This window comes from Neofelis nebulosa, chromosome 3, assembly GCF_028018385.1.
Source record: "Neofelis nebulosa isolate mNeoNeb1 chromosome 3, mNeoNeb1.pri, whole genome shotgun sequence".
NCBI classification, from domain to species: Eukaryota; Metazoa; Chordata; class Mammalia; order Carnivora; family Felidae; genus Neofelis; species Neofelis nebulosa.
Genome location: NC_080784.1, coordinates 41,669,015 through 41,684,881, shown reverse-complemented (window position 1 = coordinate 41,684,881; position 15,867 = coordinate 41,669,015). Strand labels below are relative to the sequence as shown.

General features: G+C 39.5%; 1 protein-coding gene across 9 annotated transcripts in view; it reads right to left on the bottom strand.

Annotated features, from left to right (window-relative positions):
• The window catches only part of SLC20A2 (solute carrier family 20 member 2), a 107,146-nt gene that overhangs the window by 24,269 nt on the left and 67,010 nt on the right, over positions 1–15,867 (bottom strand). For all 9 annotated transcript variants that reach the window (XM_058720515.1, XM_058720510.1, XM_058720516.1 and 6 more), the window contains 3 exons: positions 14,801–14,897; positions 5,109–5,225; positions 106–309 (listed from right to left, as the gene is read on the bottom strand). In XM_058720515.1, coding sequence (XP_058576498.1) covers positions 106–309; positions 5,109–5,225; positions 14,801–14,897 — 418 coding nt within the window. The remainder of the gene's footprint in view (positions 1–105; positions 310–5,108; positions 5,226–14,800; positions 14,898–15,867) is intronic.

Sequence of the window (15,867 nt, the reverse complement as noted above, 5' to 3'; positions counted from 1 at the left end):
ACCTAATCACCCACAGGCAGCCTGGCTGGTGTCCCCTGCTCACTGGCCCCCTAGGAACTGCTCTCTACCACCATGGAAACTCTACACCCTCTGTGCACACCTTACCGTAGGAGGCCCGGGGGTGGTTTCCCACTGATGTGCCTTCAGAGGTTCCAGATGGCTCCCCAGCTGACCCTGTGAGAGGGACAGTGCTGTCGTCATTAGCCTTGGCACCTGGTAGCTCTTTAAATACTGGGGACTCCACTTCCTGAATTTTACTGAGGCTTTCGTCAGAAACTCGCGATAAAGCAGCTTCTTTTTGTAATTTGCCTAAAGAAAATATAGGTATAACTGAAAATTCTGAAATTAGAGATCTTGTTATTGAAAAGCGAATATAAAAGTGAGCGTTTATCTTTATACTTTAGTATTTAACTTTGAAAATGAAAAAATAGTTATAGCTAAATAGAAAAAATGAAGAGGAGACTTCAATCAATTATCTGGGAAACTCAAGCCAGAAAATTCAGCTGCTGAGGACAAGAGGGGTAGGCTCAGGCTTCAATTATCTCCTTCAAAACCAACAAACTGAGAGGGCTAGATGCGGTCCCCACAGTCCCTTCCACCGCTAGTACTCTGTAATCCTACGACCATCTGGACTGGCCTTCTATTTTCTTAAACTAACCTCAAAATCACTGAAATGTTTATCCTTTTTGTCTTCAGAGATATTAGTTATAGTCTGTTTGGTTTTCTTCTGTTCAATAAATTACTGGTCTCTGATTTCTCCAGGTCACCAAATCTTAGAAAACAAGTAAATCATTTTCCAAAAAGGAACAGAGAGATCCTAATTACTTTTAAAAATCTTTTACTTTCAAAAGATAATTTTTTTAAAAAAAGCTGCTTTAAAGCTCTATAGGATTCTTTTTAATCAGATCTGATATGTGGTGCTGATTTAATGATCTTGCTGCTTGTAGATTCTCCTGGGCAAATTTCTAAGCTCTTACCTACAGAACTAAAATGGAAGTATTCTTCTTTGCTGGATATACTCACATAATCCCGTCACCTCCCTGTATCCACGTACACAGTCAGAAATACAGATTTTTTTTTTTTTTTTTTTTTAGATCTGGGACCTTAAGGTGCTTATAATCAAAATGAGAGAAGACAATATTTGTAAAGATTACAACAATTAAGCAAAAATTGTTCACACTTACATGAGACAGGTTTTATTATTTTCTGCTTTTTATTAATGAGCAAACTGAAGTACACAGAGAGATTAAGTCATTTGCCCAGAACCACACAGGTGGTAAAATGCAGGCATTTTAGCTCTATGGTCCATGACCTTAATCACTAGTGTATACTTAAAATACTAGATCAAGAGATATATATTGAACTAACAAAATATGGCATTGATAAAACAAAATCTCCTCAGAAGCCTATTGGGAGCAATACCAGTTTCCTGCTGTTACAGCATTAAGCTGGAAAGCAAAGATTTTATAGTCTATTCGGCAAGAAAGCTATTAGAAAAAGCCTCTAAAAATCAAAACATTTAGTGGGGCGCCTGGGTGGCTCAGTTGGTTAAGCGTCCAACTTCGGCTCAGGTCATGATCTCACAGTTCATGGGCTTGAGCTACGTGTCAGGCTCTGTGCTGACCATTCAGAGCCTGGATGGAGCCTACTTCAGATTCTGTATCTCCTTCTCTCTCTGCCCCTTCCCTGCTCGTGCTTTGTGTCTTTCTCTCTCTCAAAATAATAAGTAAAAACATTTAAAAAAATGTTTAAAAAATCAAAGCATTGAAGTATAGTTGATCATTCCTATGGGTTAAACCAGACAAGCAGTATGTTTAAGGGGCTCATCTTCAGTTAGTAGTCTGTATGAATGGTGGAGGGATAGTTATTTTCAGCAGAGAGCAGGGAACAGCTACACAGGAGAAGCAGCAGCAATTCATCCAGCCATTATTGATGTGGCTTTACTATTTAGTCTGAAGTTGTATGTATTAATGTGGATCTTTTTAATTTTTGTTTTAAAATTTACATGCAGTGAACTGACTATGTATTTGTGTGCCCATCCTGATTCTAAGACATGTCTAGACTCACGTAACCCTCACCACAATCAGGATACAGAAAAGTTCTATCACCTCCCAAAGCTCCCCTGGTAGTAAGACCCACTGCCCAGCTCCTTGGCAATCACTGACCTGGTCTCTTCCCGTGTTCTGTCTTTTTCAGAATGTCATATAAATGAAACCATAAACTTTGTAATTTTTATAAAAATTTTTAAAATGGAAAAAACTTCTATGAGTGGGTGAAACAAAGAATTTTTAGATGTGACATCCAAAACACAATTTATAAAAAAAGAAGTTGTGGGGCCCCTGGGCGGCTCAGTTGGTTGAGGGTCCAACTCTCGATTTCGGCTCAGGTCATGATCCCAGGGTCATGGGATCAAGCCCTGTGTTGGGTTCTGTGCTGTGAAGCCTGCTTGAGATTCTCTCTCCTTCTGCCCCTCTCCCCCATTCGTGCTCATCCTCTCTTTATATAAAAAAAATAAATAAAAATTAAAAAAAGCTGATAAATGGCACTTCATCAAAATTAAAACTACTGTTCTGTGAAAAACACTATTAAGGGAATGAAAAGACAACCTACAGATTAGAAGTGTTTACAAATCCCCTGACAAAGGACTTGTATTCAGAATATATAGAGAAATCTTCAAGAATATTGCAGTGAAAAAACGAGCAAAAAATTTGGACACTTCATCAGTAGAGCTATATAAATGGCAAATAAGTCTATGAAAAGGTACTCCACATCACTAGTCATCACAGAAGTACAAACTGAAATCATGAGATACCACAGACACCAATTTGAATGTCTCCAAAACAATGGGAAAATTTTATGTATTTTATTTTTTTCCCTAAAAGTCTTATCATTTTCTATTTTTGTTTAAATCTATGCTATGCTTTAATTTTTTTGGTTTTTTTTTGTTTTTTGTTTTTTGTTTTTTTTTACAGGTGTAAGGCTTAAGTCAAGGTTCTTTTTTTGGCATACAGATGTCCGAATATTCCAACACCATTTGTTGAAAGATGATTCTTTCTCCACTGAAGTGCCTCTGTACTTTGTTAAAAATCAACGTGCCAGATTTGTGTGGGTCTATTTCTAGACTCGAGTTCTGTTCTATTAATGTGGATGTCCATCTCTTCACTAATACCACATAGTCTGGTCACTTTATATTAACGCTTTGAGTAAAGTAGTATGAATCTTCCAATTCTGTTCTTTTTCAAAAGTGTTTTGGCTATTCTAGTTCCTTTTCCTTTCAACATAGATTTTACTTTTTTTTTAATGTTTTATTTATTCTTGAGAGACAACATGAATGAGGGAGGGGCATAGCGAAAGATACACAGAGACACAGAATCCGAAGCAGACTCCAGGCTCTGAGCTGTCAGCACAGAGCCCGACATGGGGTTTGAACTCACGAGCTGTGAGATCATGACCTGAGCCGAAGTCGGACGCTCAACCGACTGAGCCACCCAGGCGCCCCTCAATATAGATTTTAAAACCAGCTTGTCTAAATCTACAAAATAACCTGCTTGGATTTTAACTTCAACTGTGTTAAATCTAGAGAACAATTTGACAAGAACTGACATCTTAATGATACTGAATCTTCTAATTCGTGAACATGGTATGTCTCCTCATTTGTTCTGTTCTTCTTTGGAATATGGATTTTCAAACTGAGATATGTCCACACTGAAACAGGATCGTAAGGCACACTCTGAGGCTGAAAGTAAATACTTCTTTTCATCTGAGAGCCCTGTAACAGCATGTGGCCTTAAGGCTTAGAACTATGTTGCTAAGGACAGAATAGCAGCTCTTATAGCTTTCTGATCCATATTCTTCTTTTTGAAAAATTCTGTTGAAATATGATTTATATACAATAAAATTCATACATTTTAAACGTGCAGACAGATGACCTGTGATGGATGAGTACACCCTATAAACACTACCCCAGCTGGGACAGAGAACACTTCCATTTCCATGTCCCTGGAATGTTCCCATGTGCCCCTTTGCCATTAGTCTCCTGGAAACCCCCCACCATCTCCAGCACCTAGAGCTTTCTATCGCTATAGATTAATTTTCCCTGGAATCATATAGGATGTACTATTTTGTATCTGGCTTCTTTTACTCAACATAATGTCTGTGAAATTCATTATACTGTGGTTAGTTCATTCTCTTTATAGCTATGGAGGCTTGAATTACATGAATATATCACAATTTGGTTATCCTTTCACCTATTTAGGAACATTTGGGTTGTTTCTAGTTTCTGGTTGTTATGACAAAATGATTGTATACAAGTCTTTCTATGAACATATATATTTTTTATTTCTTTATGTTTATTTATTTTTGAGAGAGAGAGACAGAGACAGAGACAGAGACAGAGTGCAAGTTGGGGAGGGGCAGACAGAGAGGGAGACACAGAATCTGAAGCAGGCTCCAGGCTCTGAGCTGTCAGCACAGAGCCCGACGTGGAGCTCAAACCCATGAACCATGAGATCATGACCTAGCTGAAGTCACACACAACCAACTGAGCCACCCAGGTGCCCCTATGAATGTACATTTTCATTTCTCTTGGATAAATATCTAGGAGTAGAATTACTGGGTCATGTGGTAAATGTATGTCTAACTTGACAGGAAACTTCAAATTTCCAAGTGGTTGTACCATTTTATATTTCACCATAAACGTCTGAAAATTCTAGTTATTCTTCTTTGTCAATATTTTGAAATGTTAGTCTGTTTACTTTTAACCATTCCTGTGGATGTGAATGGATGGATATCTTACTGTGTTATTAATCTGCATTTCCCTGAAGACTAATGCTTTTCGTGGGGCTGGTAGAACCTGACCAGTAGTTAACTTCCAGTCATCCGAGGCAACGAGGACCTTACTGCTCATTCCAGTCACAAGTTACCAAGAAAAAGTTTGAGCCAGAAAGCAGTTAGGAGCCAAGAGACAAGGATGGGGCATGTATCTCAGTGCTATGTTCTAGGGTTATTCATGCATCCAGTTTCTTCTGTTAGTAAGGGTAATTGTGGATTACACCTGAAGCCCCAGGAACCAGGATTTTTGTAAACCAGAAGAATAAAAAAGCCCTTACCTGCTATTTTCCTCCGCATCCATGGACACACAAAGAGCCATACAAAAAGGGCAAACAGCAGTGCAACGCCAAAGGAGATGAGTGCTATTGCCCATATGGGAAGGACCAGACCAAGCACTGGAAAGTAAAAAGGACAGTGGTGTTGTCGGTGGATACTTTCTGAAAGGTCATGCTCATATCAACATACTTTATATTCCCCCAATCCAAAACTAATCACCTGGGTTTTGTATTTAATAAAACTTTCAACCAAAACAATGTGCTATAGTTTTTGGGGTAGAAAGCTGTCCCTGGAACGTTCCCATGTGCCCTGTGTTTAAGACACACTATATCTTGTCAATATGTGGTTAAACTGAGTAGCAAGCTAACTATTACAATTTTATCAATGTGGCACAAACAGCATATTAAATTGGAATAAAACCATTTACATATTATTTCAATATCTAAGTTACAGAGTTCCGGAGTGGACCATATATAGCTAAGAAAGGACGTTGTCGTCTTCTGTCCTGACATCAGCCCACTCCCAAGGCAGTGAGCAGCTGAGGTCTGGAACCCTGCACCAGGCTGCTGACTGCTGCCTCTTTGGGTTTCTCAGTAGTCAGCAGCTCTGCTTTAAATGGCCATGACACTCTAACCACATACACAAACCTTTTTAAAGTCAGCTTGGAGATAAAAGTTCTATAAAAGGACATTGACCTCCAAATTTAACTGTTCTTTGAATTGTCAACTCATGTAATTATAGAAAAACTTTTCATTAAAATTCAATAATGCATACTAAGTTGCAATTACATTAGCCAATAAAAAGGCAGAAGGGCACATGGTTTAGGAGCATCATATTTTCCTGGCACTGCATTCCAGAACTCATCACTCTGAATTTTGTCCATTTTCTGGCACTGGTGGCAACAGGCACATTTCGCACACATTCACAGGTTTACAGCTTTAACATGCATGCTTGCACAGAAACAAAGATATGTGTACAAGAACACTTACTAATGGCTTTATTTGTAACAGTAAGAATGTGCAAAACAACTAATATGTGCATCATTATGGAAATGTGTAATAATTATAGGACAGAGTCATATAAATGAGATAGATCTATATATACTGATAAGGAAAGAGGCCTATGATCTAGTAAGTAAGAAGGGCTGCCTGGAGTACTATACTCCAATTTATGTTGTTGGTTTTTTTTAAGATTTTATTTTTAAGTAATCTCTACACCCAGCATGGGGCTTGAATTTACAATCCCACCCCAGATCAAGAGTTGCATGTTCTATCAACTGAGCCAGCCAGGCACCCCGAATTTATGGTTTTTAAAAAAACCCATATTGGGGACACCTGGGTGGCTCAGTCAGTTAAGCCTCCTACTCTGGACTCTGGCTCAGGTCATGATTTCACGGTTCGCGATATCGAGCCCCACATCGGGTTCTGCGCTACCAGTGTGGAGTCTGCTTGGGATTCTCTCTCTCCCTCTCTCTGCCCCTCCCCTGCTCGTGCTCTGTCTCTCTCTCTCTCTCTCTCTCTCTCTCTCAAAATAAATAAATAAACTTAAAAAAATATATTTCTACTCCTACCATACGAACAAATGTATAGAAAAAGTTCTGGAATGATACAATGGTTAATCCTATAGGGACATAAGAAATCGGAGAGGGCTTTCACTTCTTACTACATACACTTTTGTACTGTTAACTTTGAAAACATAAGCATGTCACTTCTGTAAATTGTTAAACATGTTTTAAAAGTTTTAAAGGAATGAACTATTTAAAACTTTGCTCTTCGCTCTTAGATTAAATAAATCTTTAATGATGCAGGCTTTGTTACACTGTTAACCATTTTATATATACAAACACACTCAAAGCTATTTGATTAAGGGATTATTAAACATTTTGGTAACTGTAAGAGGTAGAATAGATAGGTAATACTATAAGTGAGAGTCAGGATTAGCTTATACACATACGAAAAACAAAAAACCTGAATCACCGAGCTTAATTATAGCTAAGGCGTCACTGGTGGGAGTACAGACGCTTTAGGGGCTAGATTATCTGAATCACTCGTAACACGCACTCTGACATCAGAAAGCTATGGACACCCTGGGGCTGCACCACATTAGCCGGCAGCCTGGCTCCAGCCCTGGCTCTGCCTCTAAGTCTGACCCTTGCAAAATCACTCGGGCTCACCCCACCAGGCTGTGCCAGTGGGCCACCGCTTCCTGGCTTCTGCTTTAGAATTTCACGTCAGTGTCTTAACACATGTGAGAAGAGCTCACACCAGAGCTGTGTCTTGCCAAACTGAATAGTAACTGTTAATTAGCAACACCAAACTGATCAACTAACATCAATACCAATCACTCTTACAGCTTAAAAGTATATGTTTTCCAGGGCACCTGGGTGGCTCAGTCGGTTCAGCGTCCGACTTCGGCTCAGGTCATGATCTTGCGGTCCGTGAGTTTGAGCCCCGCGTCAGGCTCTGTGCAGACAGCTCAGAGCCTGGAGCCTGTTTCAGATTCTGTGTCTCCCTCTCTCTCTGCCCCTCCCCTGCTCATGCTCTGTCTCTCTCTCTGTCTCAGAAATAAATAAACGCCAAAAAAATTTAAAAAAAAGTATTTGGTTTCCGAAGAGGTTTCCTTTGTGCTTCCTGGGTTAGTTGATGATAAAACTGTTTAACTGTGCTACTTTTAGTTTCATTGTATTAATCTAAGAGAGGCAAGCCCTGGATACGGTGGGAAGAGAGAAATAATTTGGGATATATATATATACATATATATATATATGGAGATATTTAAAATATCTATATATAGATTTAAGATATTTATACATAGATAATAATCTTTTCCATCTTTCTATAATGTACCTATCTATCCATAATCTATTTATTTTTTATTTTTAAAAATTTACATCCAAATTAGTTAGCATATAGTGCAACAATGATTTCAGGAGTAGATTCCTTAATGCCCCTTACCCATTTAGCCCATCCCCCCTCCCACAACCCCTCCAGTAACCCTCAGTTTGCTCTCCATATAATGAGTCTCTTCTGTTTTGTCTCTTCCCTTCCTTTATGTTCATCTGGTTTGTCTCTTAAAGTCCTCATATAATTGAAGTCATATGATTTTTGTCTTTCTCTGACTAATTTCACTTAGTGTAATACCCTCCAGTTCTATCCCCGTGGTTGCAAATGGCAATATTTCATTCTTTTTGATTGTGGAGTAATACTCCATTGTATATATACCACATCTTCTTTATCCATTCATCCATCGATGGACATTTGGGCTCTTTCCATACTTTGTCTATTGTGGATAGTGCTGCTATAAACATGGGGGTTGCATGTGTCCCTTTGAAACAGCACACCTGTACCCTGTGGATAAATGCCTAGTAGTGCAATTGCTGGGTCATAGGGTAGTTCTATTTTTAGTTTTTTTCTCCATACTATTTTCCAGAGTGGCTGCACCAGCTTGCATTCCCATAATCTATCTATTTGAGATGAGTGAACACGTTTGCTCTAGGACACTATTTTTTTCCATCCATGCTGAGCAGAGCCCAAAATAAAAGCAGACAAGGGCTGCTCTAGATGTTCCTTCCATGCCTATCTCCATGCTTTCTGTTGGAGTCCCTTGGGATTCTCAAGGTGTCAGGACCAACATCCAAGAAAGAGAAACTGAGGTTGGTTATAAGAGTTTGACCCCTGGGGCGCCTGGGTGGCGCAGTCGGTTAAGCGTCCGACTTCAGCCAGGTCACGATCTTGCGGTCCGTGAGTTCGAGCCCCGCGTCAGGCTCTGGGCTGATGGCTCGGAGCCTGGAGCCTGTTTCCGATTCTGTGTCTCCCTCTCTCTCTGCCCCTCCCCCGTTCATGCTCTGTCTCTCTCTGTCCCAAAAATAAAAATAAAAAAAAAAAAAAAAAAAAAAAAACAACGTTGAAAAAAAAATTAAAAAAAAAAAAAAAAAAAAAAGAGTTTGACCCCTGGTGTAGACAATAAGCCACACTATCACTTGCTCTTTGTAATTCTAGCATCACAACCTCTTTTGCCATCAGTTTGGCCTGGGAAGTGGCCAGAAAGCTCTGAAGTCACCCTCCTAAGTCACAAGAAACTGGAAAGGAGAGTAGGGGATAAACACATCACTGAGAGTGGAAGTTGGGGAGAAAGAGTAAAACATCCAGGAGGAAAAAGAACAAAGGCATGCAGAAAAATGGGGACAGTTGTTGATGATGAGAGCAGAGGGGAACAGGATGGGGAAAGAATGTGGATCTGACCAAATTATTCCAGCAATTTAGTAATGTGACAGGGCAGCAAAAGAACACAAGGATTCACTTTTAAAACCAGCATATAAGAAATATGAACTGACAGTTATGTTACACAGCTGTAATTTGTACAAATATATAAAATCAAGTTTCATGGATAAAAAACAAACACAAAAATTCAGTGTAGAAAGGCAGTTGAATCAATGTGCATCCAAGGCAAAACTTCTGACAAAAATACTCTGCATTGTCTTCCTGTGAGTACCTACATTATTTTCCAATAATCACACCTTAAGTTGGCAATAAAATATGGCGCACCTCTTCACTCTGTGGATAGGCAAAGTAGGACACGGCATGAATTGCTCCATTCCCTCAGCCAAAAGTGGCTGCCAGGAGCCGACACCAGGGGCTACGAGTCCCAGCCCTCTGCTCCAGACACACAACAGCCTTTCAGCTCAAGCTCCTTCCATTTTCTCAACAGTTAAGACATGATGAATAGTGATTTAGCTCTACCCTCAAACATCTTTAAAATTCTATTTCAAATCAGAATACGCAAGAGACTTGGGAAGTAAACAGTCTTCCAATGTCATTACTTTGTTACACCTCTCATTTTTCATATATGACAGCATTATTAGAATCTATAAAATGAATAAAACTTCCAAAGGTCATTGACCTATATTTCTTCCCTTATATTCCTACTCCTTAGCTTCTCTCTACAGCTTTTCTTCTCTATTTTAATTTATAAAATTAAAATTATTAAATTTAAATTAAAACATTAAATCATTAAATTATTAAATTTATAAAATTAATTTATAAAATAATATATGCTTATTAAAAAAACAGTACAAAACTGTATGATGTACAGATATGAAAATAGCTCATTACTCTTCCCTCTTGAACCTACTTTCTAGAGAAATACTGTTAACTCCGTGGCATGTTTCCTTCCAGGTATTTTCTAAATATAAACACACAATGTAGAATGTTTGTGAGAATCTCTTTTTTCCCTTAAAAAAAGTTAATGGATGTAGAATCATACTGTATATATTCTGTGATTTCATTTCCCACATACAATATATCAATATATTGTGGGTATCTTTCCACAGTCTCACACACATGCACACACACACACGTGTGCACGCGTTTATCTTACTTGCAGATGCTGATGCTGCTGGTCCAGGGACCACACTTTGACTTAGAAGTTACATATGATCACCAGAGGCTTAATTAGGCTATCAGCTCTGACCACTCAAAGAAGCATGCAACAAATTTCAGTTCTCATTCTTTAAAAACTGAACAAAGCCAGGTCCCACACAACTGAAGACTTTTTCATTAAAAATAAACCTCAGGCTTGTATCCAACCCAAGTGAGCACTTTATTTCCCAAAGTTATTTTTGCTTCTTGCAAATTATTTTTTTAAGGACAAAAATGCAGAGACAATGTTTTAAAGTGGTCAGTCTTTGAAGTAGAAGAATGACTTTTGAGAAAACTTGTGTCAAATGCAAATAAATCAAACTAAGCCCAAGATATAAACAACTTCAAAATAATTGAGAAGGAGGAGCAAGGAAATCAAAACAAAGCCCTAGAGCTCAACAGCCAATGAGTCCCACTGAAGTCATGTCCATGCATAAATATGCTATTTATCAAAAGCTCTTACAGCTGAAACAGGGTAAGATTAATGTTGCTACTCCTTTTTGTTAGAGATTTTCATTTTTTCCTTTTACCTCTAAGGCATCTATGTGTTGAATGGAAATATTCTAAGGAAGGAAGGAAACAAGGAATAAATTCCAGACTGGCAGGAAGGCAGACCTATTCTGAAAAGAGAGTGACCGAGTCACTGTTGAAGGGACCCTTCTCAGCTCAGCCTTATCACCAAATATGACACCACAGCTATCAGGCAGCAAGGCCCCACATGAGGAAGTAGTAGGTAATTACAGTCTAGTTTGAAAGGCAAAAGTTAACTTTTGTTTAACTAAAAATAAGATCTGGACTCATCTACTGGATATTCTAAAAACATGCCCCTGGAGCAAAAATATTAGCAAAATCCTTTTCTGACTTAGTGGGGAAACAAAATGGCTGGTCCTTCAGAGTCATGACTTACTTTTCTTTCCTTCTCCACTAGGCAAGCCCCCCTGGAAAACTTCAAGTAAGCTTTCCAAACCAACATGTGTGGAAAAAATAAAAGGATGACTCAGGATATGCTGGCAACTTAAGGTGGAAAAGATGAGGCTACTTATGATTGATAGCAATGAAATGGCTGCTATCATGGATTAAGATGGACTATGGGTCAGGCACTGTGTTCAGCACCTGCCGGCATTATCTCACATAACGTGGTGTTGCTTTCACAGAAGTCCTCCTACTGTCCTTACTTTATAATGATGCACAGAGGCTCAGGGAGGTGAGGAGATGTGACATTCCTGATAGCACAGCTGCCAACCGAAGTCCTTAACATTAGCTCTAGCACTGGGAATACTGTTTGTGCTTTCAAATGAGTAATGATCTTCAAGATTCTTGTACAGGTTTTTTAATATTCCTAATGAATGAGGTAGCCAGTCTCTTTACACTACCTGCATTAAATATATACAAAACATATATAGCCAGGTTTCCAAATATATTAGAATCCATTTTTTTAAAGCGTTTGTTTGTTTTGAAAGAGAGAGCGCACGAGCAGGGGAGGGCAGAGAGAGAGAGAGAGGGAGAGAGGGAGAGAGAGAATCCCAAGCAGGCTCCTTGCTGTCAGTGTAGAACCTGACGGGGCTCCAACTCACGAACCATGAGATCATGACCTAAGCCAAGATCAAGAGTCAGACGCTTAACCAACTGAGCCACCCAGGCACCTCTAGAAGCCATTTTTAAACAGAGTGAAGAGAGAAAAAACATATTAAGGTTGGTGCATTCTGACTGTTATTAACAGTGACATGAGGGACCAGGTACTATATACTAGGTGTCTAACCTGTGCCATGTCACGTGTTGGTCAGTGTACTGTCATCACGCAGAGCCTGGGGCTCAGAACTAGGATTCTCTACCTGACTAGTTATATGCCCTTGGAAATTCAGCATTGCCACACTTCACTTTCCTGTCTGCATTACCAGTTTCCCAGAGGACTTCAGAGGACCAAAAGGATTCATGTAAAACTCAACTCACTAAAAGTTAGCATTTACATTATTTATTTCTTACAACCTCTCTATGAAGTATTGATATTATCTTTAGTGCCTCATCTGTCATACAGTTTAACTTTCTCTAGAATAATTTACCATCCCAGTCAGAATGGTACCATACCAGAATTACCATACCATTTGCAAATCTGCAGTAAAACTGCAGCAAAAGATGAGGAAATGAGAAAAAAGAGATGGAAAAAATGAGGCCAACTACAGAAAAAGGCAAATTTTAATAAAAATCACAGTTGACTTCTGCCATTCAGAAGAACCACCAGGAGCAAGAAGAACAGAGGGTAGGGGGCGCCTGGGTGGCTCAGTTGGTTGGGTGTCTCTGACTTCCGCTCAGGTCACGATCTCACTGCTTGTGAGTTCGAGCCCCATGTCAGGCTCTGGGGCTCTGTGCTGACAGCTCAGAGCCTGGAGCCTGCTTCGGATTCTGTGTCTCCGTCTCTCTCTGCCCCTTCCCTCCTCTCGCTTGCTCTCTCTCTCAAATAAAAAAATAAATAAATAAATAAAAAAAAGAAGAATATAGGGTAGAAAAAAATAAAATGCAGAAAGAAAAGTAAATCAATAAATCATCCTTATTTGTACCAGTTCCCATTTTCAGGCCTGAGTACTACAAAGGCACCCCCAGCCTTCATTAGCTCTGTGCTTTAAATCACCAAGCTTAGAGACAGCTAGTGACACTTGCTTATTAGCTTTTTGTTCAGCTAACTTGAGCTCTAGGAGCTTATGTAAAATTAAGAACAAGACTCAGGAGGAGCACGAAGTTGCTACACAAAGAATAGCTCTCCTACAGTTTTCTCCCAACTTCATGCTCCAAGGCCTGCCCAGCCCTGTGTGAATGCTCTGGGAGATTCAGACTTGGGGGTGGGATTAACTCTGTGGTACGGAGCTGTGTTTTCCCTGCCTCCAATTTTTTTAGATATTGAGAAGACAGTCTATGACAAACACACTTCATAGTCCATGACTTATAAAACCTCCAGGGCCACCAGGCTGCTAGTATCTGAGGCTAGGGTTTTGTATCTCTCCAGCTCTCCTCATCCCCATGACCTTCAGCTTTGTGCTTTTCACAGAACTTGAGGCAGCTGTGATGCTCTACCCCCTGGGCTACCACCCAAAGTCTGGAAGTCCTGATCAACAGGACTGATTCAAAGATCAACACTTTGAATGCTGCAGAGATGCCAAAGCAGAAGGTTCTATAATGTTAATATTCATTCAGAAATTTTTTATTTGCAGTACTGAGTACACAAACATATTATAAATGTCTAATAAAATAAAATCTGAGAAAAATGGCCTTGAGGAACCTAGTTTGAGAAATTAGTAAGGATACTCCCCCATTTTGGAAGAGGGCACCTGTCAGCTGTTGTATGATATGCCATTTAGGGAAATTTTTATCTTTTGAACAGGAAGAGGGAGATTTTTGTCAGATATAGCCAATAACTGAATCTTAATCCATAATGTAATCCATAATGGCCATAAAGGTCATTAACAAGAAGAAACACAACACAAACTGACATATCTGCTGACTCCAGACATCCCCACAATAATGGGTATACTGAGGATTTAGCTGTAGGAGGCTACCACAAAGAGAAACAGGAGGAATCCTCTCTATTGAAACATGTACAAATACGCACCAACACTGAAATGTTTGCAAATAGAAATACCACATATGACTTTCTTTAGCCATCCAAAATGCAAAAGAAAACAACTTTTAATCCAGCATCCCCCCCCCCCCCAAAATAACCCTAAACCCATGTAAAAAGAACAAAAGCCATCAGAATGGGAAGGAGTGATTCTGAAAAATCAACATTGGTTTCAGTACCTTAAAAAAAAAAAAAAAAAAAAAAAAAGGGTAGCTTCTACCCACTGGATTCATTGGTCAGACAAATTCCAGGGAGGTGGATATTCGTGCTATGGGCCACGGCAGAGCTTCCCCCGTGTGTCATGTGTGTGCCATCCCCCTCCCCAAACTCCCCTGCAGCCTGGGGAGGTGCGTGGCGTTAGATCCTGTTCTGAGACTCAGCGCAAGAAAGCTGCTAAGGTAACACAGAGGGGCAAACAGGCAGAATGAGGATTTCACATTTCTTTATTTCACTTGCAAGTGTGTTTCTTGCCTCTGTACTTCACATACCTCTTGAGTATTTAGAACAAGGATGTACATTTACTCTTCTTTTTACTACTCCATCATGAGCATGAGTGATGCTTTTTACCATCAACCAACAACAGTGCCAGCACCAAATAAACCAATACCGTTAAGTCTAACGCTAATACACTTTGCCTGCCAGATTTAAACTGCCAAGGAATTCTTACCTGGTGCTCCTGTGTACATGATGGAAAATACGTTTATTGCTATTGTAGCAGCATAGAACACTGGAAGTGCCCGGAGGCCGTTGGGAACAGGGTCCTCCTGTATGATAATGAGATAAAGTGGAAGGTCAGGATTCAGGAAGCATCTGGAGCCAACAGAGGCAAAATGATATAAAACACTGTTACGAGAAAGTCTTCCAAACTGTGGTGTGGCCAAAACGGCTGGCCATGTCACTGCCGTGTGATCTATTGCACATCAGCTCAGGCTGTCTCTCCTACACAATTACTATTTCAAAGAGCACTATTGTGGACAGCAGACACGTTGAAGCACTAAAAATCACATGAGCTGATGTCAGATTTAGAAACAGAGAAGAGCTGTGAGGTTAGCCCCCAGTTCCTGGGGACTGAAGCCCGGAGCTCAGCATCTACTTCAAACCCCGTGGTGCTCACCACGCCAGCTAGTTTCAGGTTTGGCCCTGAAAATTCACTGTCAACAAATATTTGAAGACTCAACCCTCGGATGATGCCCCAAGAAAGCCAAATTACTTAAACACCACTGCATTACTACTAGATTTTACATCGCCCTATTGCACAATACATTTTAGCTCTATTAAAATATAGAAAGCAAATATATTACCGTATGCCATGGCTTTTTAAGATCTTTTCATAAGTTATAGTATTTAACCTTCAACTATTAGGAATTAAAAAGAACTGTGGGTTCTTTATCTAACAAAAAATGTATTTACAATTTTAGGTTTTTGGTACATTTCCTAAATCTAATACTTCAACAAGAAGGGATACTGCATATGTTTTACACTAAATAACATCTGAGAAAATATTCAAAATTTAGGGTTTTAAGCAGATCTACAGAAGATTTTGAAGCAAAAATACGGACTAGGAACTCGTCAATACAGCACCGGCACATAGATGTCACTTAATTCAAAAAAGGACTCCTTTCTAATAACCATGTAAGACACTGGTACATTTATATAAATCTGCTACCTACCATGATAAAAGGAAAATTAGATTTAACAACTGCTCTGAGCCCCAGGAGTAAGGATAAATGGAGA